Genomic DNA, 15,253 nt, shown 5'->3' on the forward strand with positions numbered 1-15,253 from the left:
TAAGGCCAGGTCACGCTACGGAGTATCTTTTTACTTGGGTGTAGAATTTAAAGTTAGTTTAAAGGCATTTTCGGTCAGAGCTGGAGAATAGTATCACCTGTCATAGAGCCCAGTGGATTCATAACAGGACAACCTGATATCCACAACAGAGCCTAATAATAGATCAAAGCATCATTTAACATGAATGCCAGGTTTCCAAAGGAATGCTCACCAAACTTATATCACATTTCACATGATAGCTGACATTCTGTTGGTGCATTTACACATATTTTGGAACTTTATTTCACGTTGTGACAAGTTTCAACCAAGCAAATTTGAGAGAAAATTCCTCAAAAGCTACAACAAGAGATCAGAGACTCTATAGTTTTTTTTTTTACTATCTAGTCAGCCATCTCTATTTTAAATATTTTTCTTTAGCACTGAGCTGATCCAACAATATTTTATAACTCAACCATTTGCATTTCCTCTGTCTTTACATTTAAGTGATATGCTACATTACAACCGACAAAGACAATGACTCCAGGACTCACGGTGAGCCCACTGGAATCTAAAAAGACAAGAAACTATGACTTCAACAAATAGAATCTCCCAAGGTTACAGCAAACAGGTGTATCTACAGCAAACACAGCCAGAATCAGACAGAGCGCATAGGCTGTCATAGACTCGTAGTCCGTACTTATGGCTCTGAAATGACTATAATTTAATAAAGACAAACACTGTGTGCTGTGTGGGTGAGTCCCTCAGCACATGGTCTGCCATTGTTTAATGCAGTTTGTTGTACGATTTCTGACGTATCCACAGAGCATGTCTTCATCCTTATACATAGCATCTAAAAATTACTATTTTGCATCTTACTGTGTAGATTAACAGAACAGAATTTAAGTTTATTTCTGTGAAAGTTACTAACTGTTTCTTTTTCCTTTTGTTTTGGTAATTAATATTACAATACAACACAGATACAGTATTATTTCTTGCCCAATGCCCTTCTTCCTCTCTTCTTCTCTTTTCTTCTTTTTGCACTCTGGTCAAAAGTTGCTGAAGATCTCTTGTCTCTTGCTCCAGTCCATTGGAGGTGCTCTCTTTTTGTTGCGGCTGGCGAGGACCTTTTGCTTAGCCTCAGCAGCTGTGGGACTCAGGCGCAGGCCACTGTCTATGAACGGGTCCGAAGCACGCCTGTCGTCCTCATCGGGCACCTAGAATACACACAAACAGACATGTTTTATGCACACACTCACCAACGTCTCATTTTCTGGCTGTTTGGTTTCTTTCATTCTTACACGTCCTCCCTCACCTGGATACTCATGTCTGAGCTGCTGATCTCTGACTGGGTGGTGGAACTTCTTGAGGACTGAGATGCTGAGCTCCCATTGGCACGGGATTTTGGAGATGTTTTTGTGATTGGGGAGTCTGTCAGTGTGACGTTTATGATCGGGGGATCTGTGGTGGGGAGTTCAGTAGTTGGAGACGGAGTAGGTGGGGTGCTTTCTGTGGCTGATCCATCCACATAGGCCTCTGTGAGAGAGCAAACAGAAACACGTGAGAAATTTTGTCTAGATAGTAAAGAGAGAGAGAGTTGTGTATCTGTGTGAGTGTGTACAATTTGACCTTTGTCATTGCTGGTGGTGGGTGTGAGCCCCAGTCTGTTGTAGAGCTCATCTGTCTCCTGGTCGACCACAAGGAGGCGCACTTCATTCCCTCCTGCTTTGATGAGTGCCACCACCTCTGAGTGCCTCAGGCCCTCTATGTTCACTCCATTCACCTGACACAAAGAAAAAGAAATGTCAGCGGAAAAGGAAGCAGTGGAGCAAGGCAAAGATGAAAAGGAAAAGATTAGACAATAACTGAGAGATCTAATGAGACATAAGACGCATTAGGAAGTAGCCACAACACTCATCTCACAGACCAAAAACAGATCCATGATTTGAGTAGAAGCAAGTTTATTTGCATGAATTCATTTCCTGGCTTCTTACTCTTCCTCTATACACATTAGCTGCACACCTCATACAGATGGGAATCTATGTTAACGCTGTGACACACATGCAGACGTGCATATGTGTCCTAGTGAAAAGAGACAAATAACACCATTTCCTCCCCTACACCTCCATTCAAGATTATCCCCTGTTGTCTTTTCTCCCTTTCCCCCTTTAATCAACACCTAACACAACACCTCTTTCTCCCACCTGCTCCAAAGGCTGAGTCCAGCTAATCTGCTCAAATCCAATCACAACTCAAACCATTGCACACACCTGATTAGTATGGGCAGCAGTGGAATTGGTTTTCCCATCAAATCCTTAAAACTCACCTCTGAGAGGGACGCTGCATCAAGTCTGCATACATGTAAAAGGTATGGGGGTCAGCCCTCTGCCCCCATTTACTTTAATGTGCAAGGATGTGTTTTGGTTGTACCTCCACTAGTCTGTCTCCAGGCCTGATGTCTGCACTCTCAGCAGCAGAGCCGGGGTCCACCAAACGCACAAACTGTCCACACTTCGTCTTGTCACTGTGCAGGTTGAAGCCATAGCCGTACTCACCTTTCACCAGGTGACATAAACGGGGAAGGTGCTCAACTGGTGGCTCTGGTGAGGGCTGTACCTGCACCTATGATGGGACATAAGACAACAGAACGGTCCAGGATAAGAACTTTACAAAAACAGGAGGAATTAAAGTATTGTCAGTAATATAATAGTAAGTACATCTAGTTACCAGTTTACTTGGTACAAATGTACTAAATCATCTATTGAAATGAATCAAGTACAAAAAGCCCTGCAATAAAACCTTGTGAGGCTCAAAGCATTGATGTAAATGACTGTATTTATATATTTACCATGTTTAAATGGATATTGATGCTGGTATGGATTAAAATTGAGATTAATATTCTGATGCTGATTTCAGATTTATGGTTACTACAAGTATGCCTATTAGACTGGGAGCCCTGAGAACATTGCTGTGGCTGACGTAAGATTAGCTGAGCTGGAGAAAGTGGCTGTCAGGATGGGCCAGTGGTCTCAGAGCTGGGCTAAGTGGATCTAGCTGAGAGACATTAAGATCAATCCTGAGCATAATGACCAATGACAAGAGAAGGCACAATGCATGACTCACCTGCTGACTGGATCTGTGCCTCTACTACAAGGTACACACTGGCTATGTGTGTTTATGTGTGTGTACATGCACACATGTGTGTTCTGTGCCAGGACCACACACCAGTCCTTGTACTGAAGGTAGCCCAGAATAGTGACTGTCTGCTGACACTGCCCTGACCGCACCTTCATGTGTGAGTTGACCTGAGGGCTTACTGACAGATCTCTCTGTCTTTCCTGCTCCATCAACAGCAGACTCACTGTGCATGTATACACACACACACATACACACAAACCGGGAGAGAGAGTGTCCACCTGCATGAATGATAATATGCCGATCACTGTGGCCCTGCCTGTCTGCCAGAGTGAACAGAACAACCTTAGTGACAGGACACCAATGATGACAGGTCACCAAGTATCCTATTGGTGATAAAGTTCAGTTTATGTTGCTGGCCTGTTTACTATTTTTGTCATGTTGTCCCAGATTAATTGAGACACACACACACACACACACTCAGATACACAGCAGGCTTTAGACTGCACTGACCTGGAAATAGTTTTTTCTTACAGTGACAGCATATCTGTGCTTTGGTCACAACAATTGAGTCAGTTTGTGTAGAAACAAGTCCATTCATCAATTAGTTGATGGAAAAAATTTATTGACTACTATTTTTATTATCAGTAAGTCTTTCCATTTTCAAGCAAAATGCCAAACATTCACTGGTCCCATTTTCTTATGTGAGCATATGCTGATTATCTTTGTTTTATATGATTGTAAAGCAATCAAATATCTTTCAAATTTTGACTGATATTTCAGTCAAATTTGACTTTATTGTTTTCGATATTTCAATTTCGACAAAGGATTTTGCCTTATAATCTTACAGATGACAAGTCAAAGTCAAGTCAGGAGTTACAAAGTCAAATGCCAGAAATTCAGCAGGAGGACCAGGAGAAATTAAAAAAAAAAAAAAAAAACACAAAACACTTTTGTTCTACTGGTGTTGAGAAAGTCTCCCTTATTCAGGAAGGTTAAAGAAAGTGTTTGTGTGTGTGTGTTATTTTCAGTGACACATTAAGACATAAGACAAGTTAACTGGGGATGACTGGTGCAACTTGGGATAAAAGCTGATTTTTGGGTCAGTGATTAAAGTTGGGGATAGGTTAAGGTTATGGCTCAATTGAAGTTAGGGTTAGACAAGTAACAGTGTCAGGGTTAGCGTAAATCTCCAGGAAATTAATGTAAGTCCCTGTAATTTTCCCCAAAAGTGAGCTAAGTCAGTGTGTGTATGTGTGTGTGTGTGACTGAGGCAGATGTTATGCGGCTGTGATGGCACCCAACACTGTGGTTATGTAAGACAACTATATATGGGCGTCTGCCATAATAACATCATGCAACAGTGAAATTGCGTCTGTATTTACATGTAGAGTGTGAATGTCACAAGGCTAATGACACAGAAGTGGAGAGATGAGAAAGAGAGATTGTGAGTGTGTGCTTGCACACACTCACAATCTCACAGCTGAGGGATTCAGTGGTGGGATTAATTATGCTGTAATGGTTTTCTTATCAGGCCTGCTGAACTAATGGACAAAAATCATCACTTGCATATGTAGCAGTCATTAAAATGTCTACAAATGGATGCTGTCACTGATGGTAAAAACTTCCAAATGAGTCTCTGCCAAACACTTAAAAGAAAAAGGCAGAGGCTGTGTGCTCAGTCAGTTTCACACACAGTATGTCCAGTTACACTTAGCAGAGGAAAAAGTGGTCACTAGAAGCTCTGCTATACAGGCAATCTTAGTGCAAGGAGAAAAAGCACATAATTTAATAACCTTGATTTTGTCAGGTACATTTAGGGTTAAAAGCACAGGCCATTTGTACTCTGAAAGGAACTTCATAGCAGTAGAAATTGTTCTAAAGTATATCTCCCCTTACTAATTCTGGGCTCACATGTTACTCCACAAACAATAACCTTCTGAAGACTGACTGAAAAAGTTACATTTCGGTTGAAGTGATCACGTCATATCGGTGGTGATGTAATAGATTACATTATGCTGTACAGGTGCTGCTGTTGCTGTTGTGTATTGTGTTGTTTGATCTGAACCTATTACCAAAACTGAACATGAGAGCTGGGATGGCCAGCCAAGGGGACAGCCTGTATTTACCCTGCCCTTCGGCTAAACAGATGGCAGTTTGACGTGAGCCGCTGGTCTCGAAGATCCTGGTCCACTTTGTTTAGATCCCAAACACTGAGCTCAATCTCTGACAGACAGTTCCCGGTTATCTCTGCAGCCAGGCTGACATTAAGACATTGCAGTGATATTTGGCCATCACTTGTGGAAATTTTGTTTTTGCCACTCTTGTCACTCTTGCTGACTCGGACATATAGCAATTTGAAAGAGTATGTATCTAAAGTAAGAAAAGTCTGTCTGTGCCCGATCCCTGTTTGTAGCTGTAAGGTCAAAGGTGGCCCAAGTCCCACAGTTTGTTTCCTCAAAATAACTACAACACAAATAGATAACAATACTTATGCCAATAGTTTGATTGTTCAACATTGCTATCTTAAAATCAGATACTTCCCATGTCTGCTCGGTACTTTCTTTAATCCCAGCAGGCACTCACAGTCCGCTTTTCCAAAGCCCACGCATATTAAAGTTGAGAGCACTAGATGAGTGATAATATTTGAGCTCATGTTGGACAGTCACATCCCAATTCATTAAAAGGCCACGAGTACAGCAGCTCAACTGAGCAGACTGCTAGAGGAAAAGGACGTCTAGGAGTCAAACTTGTCTGAGAAAAAAAACAGTGGCTTATCTTTGATTGTTTTTATGAAATCCCTGCTGTTTAAAGACCAGGGTGCAAAACAGACTAACTTAAATGTTTTCAAGCAAATTCAGCTCTCGGTAAAATGACTTTTTTCACACTGTTTGTTAGAATCGTCCATTTCACCTGTACTTCTGTTTGCAGGAAGCTCGGTCAGTTGAGCAGGGTTTTTGTCTCTCAGCATGCACTATGAGACGGCATTCCTTAAACACAATGTGCCATTTAAATGTTCACACTGCTTAGAGACTACAGTGGATTGTAAACAGGTGTAACAATGGGTCCAGGTCAGATTTAACAGATGTTTGAATGGCGTGGAAATGACAATAAAAGCCACTGTTCCACAGTGGTGGAGACGAGATGAGAAATCCTTTTAAACCTGCTGTAAATATACTATTTGCATTCACTGTTTTCACTGTTTCCTTTTTCACCTTGCATGCACTGCAGTGGATTTCACAGTCTAACTGTGACTAGAGGAAGAAGAGCTTATGCAGTGTTTTTATGCACATGTTGTCCAGCTGAATGAATCAAACCTTAAATTCAAGACACAAAATAGTGATTAATATCCATGCCATCAAATGACCAGTCTGTCTCTGTACCTGTGTACACCTGAGGTTTGTGCTGGGATACCAGAAGCCTGGTTTTCTCCTCTTTTCTTTCCCACCTGTTCAGAGAAGTCACCAGACTCTTCGTAAAGCCACTGCTTTGAGACTGAATCCAGCCAGCAGATCAGCCAACCCGTGTGCTCAGGTCCAGATTGGTGCCAGACAGACAGGTAGAAAGAGTGTACGCTCAGTGTTACACGCACTCTTAACACAGCAACCCACTGGCTCACTGCTGCCAGCCCCAGAGGCCATTTCATTTTCCAATTTTTGGACTCTTTCTTCATTTTTCTTCTCATGAAAACTGTGTAGAAAATCCCCAAAAGCCCCTAATATGTTTGACTTTGTCCTTTTAGTAACCACAAACAAGGGTCTGATGTACTCATGTTCACCCTTACCTCTGTGTTTGTCGCCGTGCTTGATGTCACTGAAGATCTCTTGACCTTGCCTTGTGTGATCATGTGTGTCAGTGAGTCTGCAGCGAGAGAGTGTGTGTGGTTGGCTTTGGGTGAAAGGGGTGAATTCTCTCGCGGTATGGGAGAGGCAGATGGGGTGGGCCCGGGTGAGGGCCGAGGGGAGAGCGTTCCCATCTCAACAGCTAGGTCCTCAGTGCAGGCCAGGCCTCGGCTGCGGAGGAAGTCATCCGTATCTCGGTCCACCACCAGCAGCCTGGTGCGATGGGACACCTCACGGATACGGTTCACCACCTGCAGGAAGGAGGGAGGAGATGATTTTAAAATAATTGGTGGTTAAGTTCACTTTATTCACCCTGATCCCTCCTGCACATAACATACTTTTAGCATGAGAAAGATACCCAGTGATTTCCATTACACAGGGCTCACGTTGACCCATTTAGGTACCCCCCCTCCTTCTCCTCGGGCAAAGGAAAAAGTGGTCTAACAGGTATAGAAGTCATTGTTTGTATCTCTGAGAGTTTGTGCGCCTCTCCAGGCTTCTCTCTACAACATAAGGGCTTGTATGTGATTTTTTAAAACTTATTTATTGAGCCATCACTCACTTGATGGTGGGTCTCGTTCTCCACATTCTCCCCGTTCACCTCCACCACACGGTCTCCTGGTCGCAGCCCGGCCAGATCAGCCGAGGAGCCTGGCTCCACTTTGCGGATAAACTGTCCGCCTTTATTCCGCTCGCCGTGCAGGTGAAACCCATAGCCGCGCTTTCCTTTGGTCAAGAAACAGAGCCTGGGTCTCAGCTCGTTCTCCATCCCAGCGCGTCAGTAGACGGAAAACAGGTCAAAAGTATCTCAAGAGAATAAACAGGTGCTTGTTCCAGGAGCGGAGCAAAGTCTCTGGCTCTTAATCCAAAGTACGACTACGCACCTCAGTGACCAAACGACCATCATCACTGAGCATGCTGCGCGTCCATTTAAAGTAATTCACAGTTGTTCCGAGAGCACAAATGAAAAACTACTCTAATGAGTGTTTAATCCATTATGTAATCCTGGGACGCAAATATGAACGCGCATAAAAGGTGCACGACGCGCGTAAAATAGTGGCCAAAAACCACGGACGTGGGGCCAAATCCAGTCCATCGGAGGAATAAGCCAAGAGATCGGAGATTAGAAAGCTGTTCCTCACACGTAACACTTAATTCTCCTCCTCAGTGGGGCGTGTGTCCTCCTGCCCGACCCGGTGCGAGAGTGAAGAGGCGTCAACAACAGATGCCACTATAATAAGTTCCAGTCAGTCAGCCAGCGCACACCTGACGACTCTGCCGGCAGAAATCAGAGCCTGAAAACAGTACTGACGCTGTAAAGAGTTACTGTAAAGAACATTTGGTGCGTTCAGTGTAACGCTAAGGACATCTGCTCCTGTTCGGAGACAGACAGAAGCTTTCTCCAGGTGCTGTGAGGTGAAACCAGACTGACTGTGACCTGAGAACGGAAATCTTCCTTATCCGCCCTCTATCCCTATCTCCTCTGGAGATCAATAAAGGGGAAGGCTACCTAGTAGGAGATTTAATGTTTCATGAAATAAGCTTCGTCTGTGTTTGTGATGTGGCAGTTAAACCTTATTTATCCATTTCAAACGGAGTCTCAAGTAATTCATAACAACCAAGTCTGAGGGTTTGGGTTACTGATCAGGCAAGATGAGACATCCACGGGGCAAATACGGCCATTTTAGCTTTAATTGTCACCTGTGATAAATCCTCTACATTTAAATTACTGCCTTTGGATCACTGGCAACGCCGTATTAAATACCAACACCAAACACACAGGATACATTCTGGCTTGTAGCGAGACGCGTTCAGGTGCAGGCCCGTCAGGCTTCGTTCCGTTTAAGTGTACCATTAAGTCTTCAGTCAGCCAACACGAAACCACAGATTCCTGGGAAATGACACATCTAATGAGATGCACTTCTCATTGGTATTAATTAGGCCTACACCTGCGCTGTCCTTGCCAAATATATATATAATACAAGTATAATAAATTGTAACACCATCCAGTGAAAGTAAAAATGCACTTACTCTATTGACAAAATATGCGTAAATAATAGCTTGTGTAACAGATGAATTAGTTTAAGCAGTACTGTTGAGTAATCACACTCGCAGAAAACAAACAAACGTGAACCAGCACTATAGTATCATTTTTTGTTTAGGTCCGTTTATGCCCTGATGTATTTTAAATAGTAACCAACAGGCCGGCTGCACAAATTCAGTTATGCTTATAAGATCATTCGCTGTGTCAGATCTTACTGTTACTGCATTACAAATTCAACCAGTTTTGATCAATAGAAATTGGGATTATGTATGTTGTCTATTTTGTTCATGTTGTTTCACCATAGGTAGCGACACTGAATATACCAGTTACAGTATGCATGGGGGATTTGAAAATTAAAATGCAATAAAATCAGGTTACTGCTGATACACTTAAATAAAACATTTTTTAATATTCCTGTTATTATTTACTCAACATGCCACAGAGAAAAACTCCCTCTACTGGACAAACTGGGAAAATTTGAAAAATGATCTTTGCATCCAATTTCAAAACATACATTTCTTTATTTGGTAATAAAGGATCAACCCTAAGAGTAGAAAAATATTTCATCTTTTATAAAGTGTAAAAGGTGTTGCTATAGTGTCAAATAAGACTATACAATGAAAATACAAATATCCTGAACAATACAGTCATAACAATGTTTAGCTTAGATGCATGTTTTCAGTGTCTGTGCGTATGTTTCACTCTTCCTGTCCAAACATTTGGTCACAGCTCAGACCAAAATGTATGTGACAACTAAATCAATTATCAACGTTGCTTTTTTAACCTCCTTCTCTGGGTGGTGGGGGACATTGGCGTGAGCAGCTGCTCCGTTTCTGTTCCCTCGTTTTTGACGGCAGATTCCTGTTCAGGTTCAGTTTTTGCTTTAAAGGATGAAGTTGGACTGGGAGACAGTGGGGATCCTGCTTTAGGCCTCTTCGTAGGAGAAGTCTTGTGGGCAGATGGACAGCTGTGCTGGTTCAGACACACGGAGCACAGAGGGTTGACGGGAAGACAAATCTGCTGTCCGAAGCCCACAAGCAGCCAGTTGATCTCACTCCACAGCTCCCTGCAACAGAGTGAGACAGGAGCATCTCAAGCTACTTTAAATCTGCATTAACTGATTTTTATTTTTTTTAACGCTACTAGTAAATACGGTGCAAAATTAGCTTTTATTTGGAGTCGCATTTCTGACCACCTGATGAACTCAAGTCTAACATTCACTCTGCTTTTTTGCTATTCTTCGCTCTATACTGAGGGAAACATATGGCTCCGACTTTGCACTCCATTTAGGATTCATACATCTCCACTTGAGACCCATCACACTCTGGAGACAACCTGCTCCAACTTCTGAGCACTGTATGCTACAGGCCATCACTCTGATGAACAGCTTAACCAGCCAGATACTGTAATGTCAGAAAACAATAACCCTGTAACACTAATGCCTCCACTGTGCCTACAAATCATAAATTATATGCTTTTAACATGTACATAGGTGTACAGCGGTGTGCCTCAGGGGTCCATACTGGGCCCTCTCCTTTTCGCTGTTTACATGCTACCCCTCAGTCGTATCTTGCGCAGTCACAATTTGAATTGATTTCCACTGTTATGCTGACGACATTCAACTCGATGTACCACTCACAACCAACAGCTCTGATGTCACACATATCCTATCCTGCTTAACAGAAATCAAAAACTGGATGTCCAGCAACTTTCTGTAGTTAAACGACGCTAAATCAGAAATCATCATCATTACACTTCCCACCTCCAACTCCAGTAATGTTAACCATCTGTTCTCCTGTCTTGGCACCTTATCAAAAAATGTTTGTGTTGAGGTCCGCAACCTTGGTGTCATCTTCAACTCCAAACTCTCCTTTGATACACAAGTAACCAAGGTTGTTCAATCCTGTTTCTTACAGCTAAGAAAATTTGACCGTTCCTTTCCCCACCTCTGTTTGAAACTGTCAAACATGCCCTCATCTCGTCCAGACTTGACTACTGTAACACCCTTTACTCAGGTATCAGTAAACATAATATTTACAGACTACAGCTGATCCAGAACGCCGCCGCCAGGCTTTTAACTCATACCAGGAGAAGTGACCACATAACACCAATTCTAGCTGATTTTAAGATTTTACTGTTGGTTTTTAAAGCTGTTAATGGTCTGGCTCCCTCTTACATACAGGACCTTTTAATTCCATATGAGCCTGAACACAGCCTGACATCCTCTGGCAAGGTCCTCCTGTCAGTCCCCAAACCCCAGCTAGTCACTAAGCGCTGCCCACGGCCCCAAACTCTGGATCTCCCTGCCAGAGGTTCTCAGGCAGGCAAACTCGGTGTCCTCTTTTAAATATCTACTTAAAACTCACTTTGATCGCTTGGCTTTTCTTAGTCATTGATCCTATTAATCTCAATTTGTTATTTATTTATTTATTAATTTTAATCTTGATCTTGTTTTATTTTATTTTATTGAATTTTACCATATTTTATCTAATCAATCATTGTTTGTCCTTTTTCGGTTTCTTTTTATTGTGAAGCACTTTGTAACTGTGAGTTTTGAAAAGTGCTATATAAATAAAGTTATTATTATTATTATTATTATTATATCACCTTCATCACTGTCAAATATAAATCTAAGCCTTCAGCAGATACTGAATATAGACATGTATATACTTAACATAAAAAAAATACATCAAGTATGGAAAGTAACTGGTTTGATTACTCACTCAATATTTATTCCAACACTTTTTGCACATTAAGCTAATCACTAACTGATCAAGTATGGACACAAATCTGGCAGTATTTTGATAAGATAATAGCATTTGGCAGGGACAGACTTGTGAACTGAAAATCATTTTTCAGATGATGGATGTGTCATTTCTCACATTTAAAATGAAGTTATCAAATGGTCAGTTTTTAGACTTTTGCTTTTAAAAGACTCCTACTGTCAGAGTTTCAATTTATCTCCAGAGTCGTTCAGTCGTGCTGTTTACCTGGGTAACCACTCCTCCAGGGCTCTACGCGTTTCCTCTGGGTTCTTGGTTGGTTTCTTGAGCCAGCCGAGCCTGTTAGAGATGCGATGCACATGCGTGTCCACGCCTAAACAAAATAAATAAATGAATCAACTGTATAAATGAGCGCATGCACAGATTTACATGTTTAGCAAATAGTGAGTGGAGAGATGGCCTCCTCTACTGACAAGAATGCAAAAATACAGTATTTGTTCTGTCCCCATTTAATCTGTGATTTTCTATGCTGCAACTTTACCAACGTCAGATTCCTTAAAGGCACACCACACATCAACACAGTCTGCCTCAGAGAAGCCAGCAACTATTTTGATTTTAGATTATCAAATCACTCAACACTATCATACTGCAGCTTCTTATTTGTGAGAATTTCCTGCTTTTATTTGTTACAGAAGACTGTTTACATTGGGACCGTTTTTGTAATGTTGGTCAGACAAAATGAGCAGTTAGAAGTCGTTACTTTAGGATATGGAATAAAAATGATGGGCATTTGTTAGCGTATTCAGACAATCGACACACCATACAATTGATTAGTTGAGAATATAATTGGCAGATTAATTGACAATGAAAAAAAACTCTGGGAATTTTTTTCATGTCAGGAAAATCTCTCCAAACATCTATAAGCAACGGGAGTCATGTGGTCAAAGAAAATTAGGTGACTGTGTATGCACCACGAGTGTGTCCTCACCAATGCCGGACACCTGGTCCCAGGCGATGTCCATAGCCAAGTGAGCCATCTTCGGTCCAACTCCTGGCAGGCGGACCAGCCCCTCGACGGCGTCTGGGATGTCCCCTCCAAACTCTTTTTGCAGCATGGCTGATGTCAGCTTCAGATACTTCACCTTAGTCTAGAGAGGGTTTGGTGGGAGAAACCGTCCATGAGGTGCAGAATCAAAGACGGAGAGTGAGAGCCTGATTTTGTTCAGGTTTAGTGGTGTAACACACAAAGAGTCTTCTGTATTACCCTCCAGAAGCCGACAGGGTAGATGAGTTTTCCCAGTGTTTGATCATCAGTAGCGAGTATATTTTCTACGGTGCAGCCATGAGCTCGGAGCTTCTGCATAGCTGCTGCTGTCACCTGGTCCTTTGTCTGACTGGACAGCATGAGTGAAACCAACACCTGGAAACGTCTAACCTGCACCGACAGCAAAGACAACACAGAGAAGGAGATGAAATAATATGAACGAGTCAATGATGTAAACTTAAAACAACCTAAACACACCTACATGTGCAGGAGCCTCTGTGTCGTAGCATTTCTCTGCACCCATGTTATCTACAGGTGCATCACGGCTGCTCCTCATCTCACGTATGTATCCTAATTGCTTCTTCCAGTCCAGAGGTTCCCAGTGCTCTGTCTTCACTGGTGTAACACCTTCATCCTCGTCATATTCTACCTTCAGTTGTCTCCTCCTGCGGCTGTGTGCAGACAACGGCAGAGAGTCTCTTTCTGTTTTTAGATGCACCGTGCCATGGGGTAGGAGCTCAGGGCAACTACCTGAATGAGCACATGTGAGAGAGAATGAGACACATCTGACCCAGTACAGTATGATGGAAAAACAGCAAGTCCCCTCATGCAGTCTCCACACTTATTTCACTGAAATTCATCTTAGATTCCTAACTATTCCAATAATAAGTAAATATTTAGAGTTGAGGGCATTTTTTTTGAGGAGTGGATGACAGAAGAGTTTTGAGAGCCACTGCTTTAAAACCCACAAGTGCTCTTTCATATAAAAGCTGCCTGTAGCAGTCATGAAGTCATCTTTCCTTGCACAGATCTACTCATCTGCTGGTGTACGGCCAGTCGGACTGTAAATGTGAACAAGTCAAAACAACCACAGTTCATTTTAACCGGATTTGCGCTGAGATACTAGTCTGCTAGAGGCTAGTTATAAGAATCATAGCTTGCTTCTAATTTTTTGACAAGTGTCTGTATTCAGCTCGTAGCAGAACACAAGCATTACCCGATGATGAGGGGTCCGAGAAGGGTCTTTGCTCCGAGATCCTCTCTTCCGCCACCTCCACTTTCACCGCCGCAGAAGAAAGTGCTTTTCTCCGTCTGCTGTTAAGTTTGGACCTGAGAGAGGCCGCAGGTGTGCAGCCAGCGTTTAGATTCCCTCTCCGAGTTATGACAGTGCTGCTCTTCGTGAAATAAGGAGAAGCCATTGTGAAACATTGGACTACATAACAGACCCTCGTGCAGCTGCAGCGTACGTGAAACATTTAGTTGAAGTTGGCTTCTCATTCGTAGCTTCTGGTCACGAGCGCACCAGAAGAGTTGAGCAGTAAAGGAAATGACAAAAACAGTCAATGTAATTGTTGATAACAAGAAACTGACAACGACGATAGGTTAAAATGATCGATTTAGAGGGGCAAATGACAAGCAATACAATAAACTAAAGACAATGGTAGTTTTGATGATGTTTTGAATGAAGAGGAGAAATACCTGTCGAGTGTAACGAACTGAAATAAACCAGAACCAGACAATCAGTGTGAATTGGTATTTTAAATCTTTTAAAAATGTATAAAATTCTAAGATAGTGAAACTTGAGCAATTAACACTGATCTCCAGTGTCTTCCTCATCACAAAATCGCATGTTCTGGGCTGTGTTTCCCTCCTATAGATATTGTACTGTCATCATCTCAGCTTTGAACATTAATCATGCTTCTACAGCTACAGAATACATACTACTATATAGATGTTATAACAAGATCGCCCTGTTCTCTCTTCCTCTCACTACTTTGATCATCTTTCGGTCGATTTATGCTTATAAAATACGTGTATTATGTCTTCCTGAAATGCACCTTCAGGCAACATTTTGCAGCCTGTTTTACTAATTCCCAAGCAATTTCATCAATATTATATCAAGAAAGGAATAAAAGGGATAATGAACATCTAAGTTGAGGTCTTTAACTACATACAAGAACTTGAATTAGTTATCCGAAAACGCCACTCAGAGGCGGTCGGGCGACAGCGCAGCTTCCGATCCCAATAAGGAACCAACTTCAGTATCCTATCGCTAGCTAGCTAGTTGCTAGCTAACGCAACCTTTGACTATCGTTTCAGTTTTAGTAACACGTGCTGAGATATTCGGACATTAAAGTTTTTTAAGGGGCCGTTGGAAGAATAGTGGCTTACTATTTTGTAGGTGTTTTGCTCTTCATTTGTCATACTGTTTAAACCCAGACTATTGGGCTTTAGTTTTTAGTAGTTTTGGTTTAGCTTGCTCAGAACT

At 42.1% G+C, this 15,253-nt stretch overlaps 2 protein-coding genes across 2 annotated transcripts; both read right to left on the minus strand.

Moving 5' to 3' along the window:
- Positions 1 to 325: 325 nt before the first annotated feature.
- LOC124068337 (Na(+)/H(+) exchange regulatory cofactor NHE-RF2-like) lies at positions 326 to 8,849 on the minus strand. Its single transcript, XM_046406507.1, has 6 exons — positions 7,516 to 8,849; positions 6,896 to 7,204; positions 2,407 to 2,598; positions 1,606 to 1,759; positions 1,292 to 1,512; positions 326 to 1,193 (listed from the first exon to the last, which is right to left on the minus strand). The coding sequence occupies exons 1-6, from the start codon at positions 7,720 to 7,722 to the stop codon at positions 1,026 to 1,028; spliced, it is 1,251 nt and encodes a 416-aa protein (XP_046262463.1). The 5' UTR covers positions 7,723 to 8,849; the 3' UTR covers positions 326 to 1,025.
- Positions 8,850 to 9,381: 532 nt separating this feature from the next.
- nthl1 (nth-like DNA glycosylase 1) lies at positions 9,382 to 14,287 on the minus strand. The gene is made up of 6 exons (XM_046406496.1): positions 13,982 to 14,287; positions 13,247 to 13,515; positions 12,985 to 13,155; positions 12,709 to 12,868; positions 11,988 to 12,093; positions 9,382 to 10,063 (listed from the first exon to the last, which is right to left on the minus strand). The coding sequence occupies exons 1-6, from the start codon at positions 14,238 to 14,240 to the stop codon at positions 9,763 to 9,765; spliced, it is 1,266 nt and encodes a 421-aa protein (XP_046262452.1). The 5' UTR covers positions 14,241 to 14,287; the 3' UTR covers positions 9,382 to 9,762.
- Between the last annotated feature and the right edge of the window lie 966 nt (positions 14,288 to 15,253).

This window comes from Scatophagus argus, chromosome 2, assembly GCF_020382885.2.
Source record: "Scatophagus argus isolate fScaArg1 chromosome 2, fScaArg1.pri, whole genome shotgun sequence".
NCBI lineage: Eukaryota > Metazoa > Chordata > Actinopteri > Scatophagidae > Scatophagus > Scatophagus argus.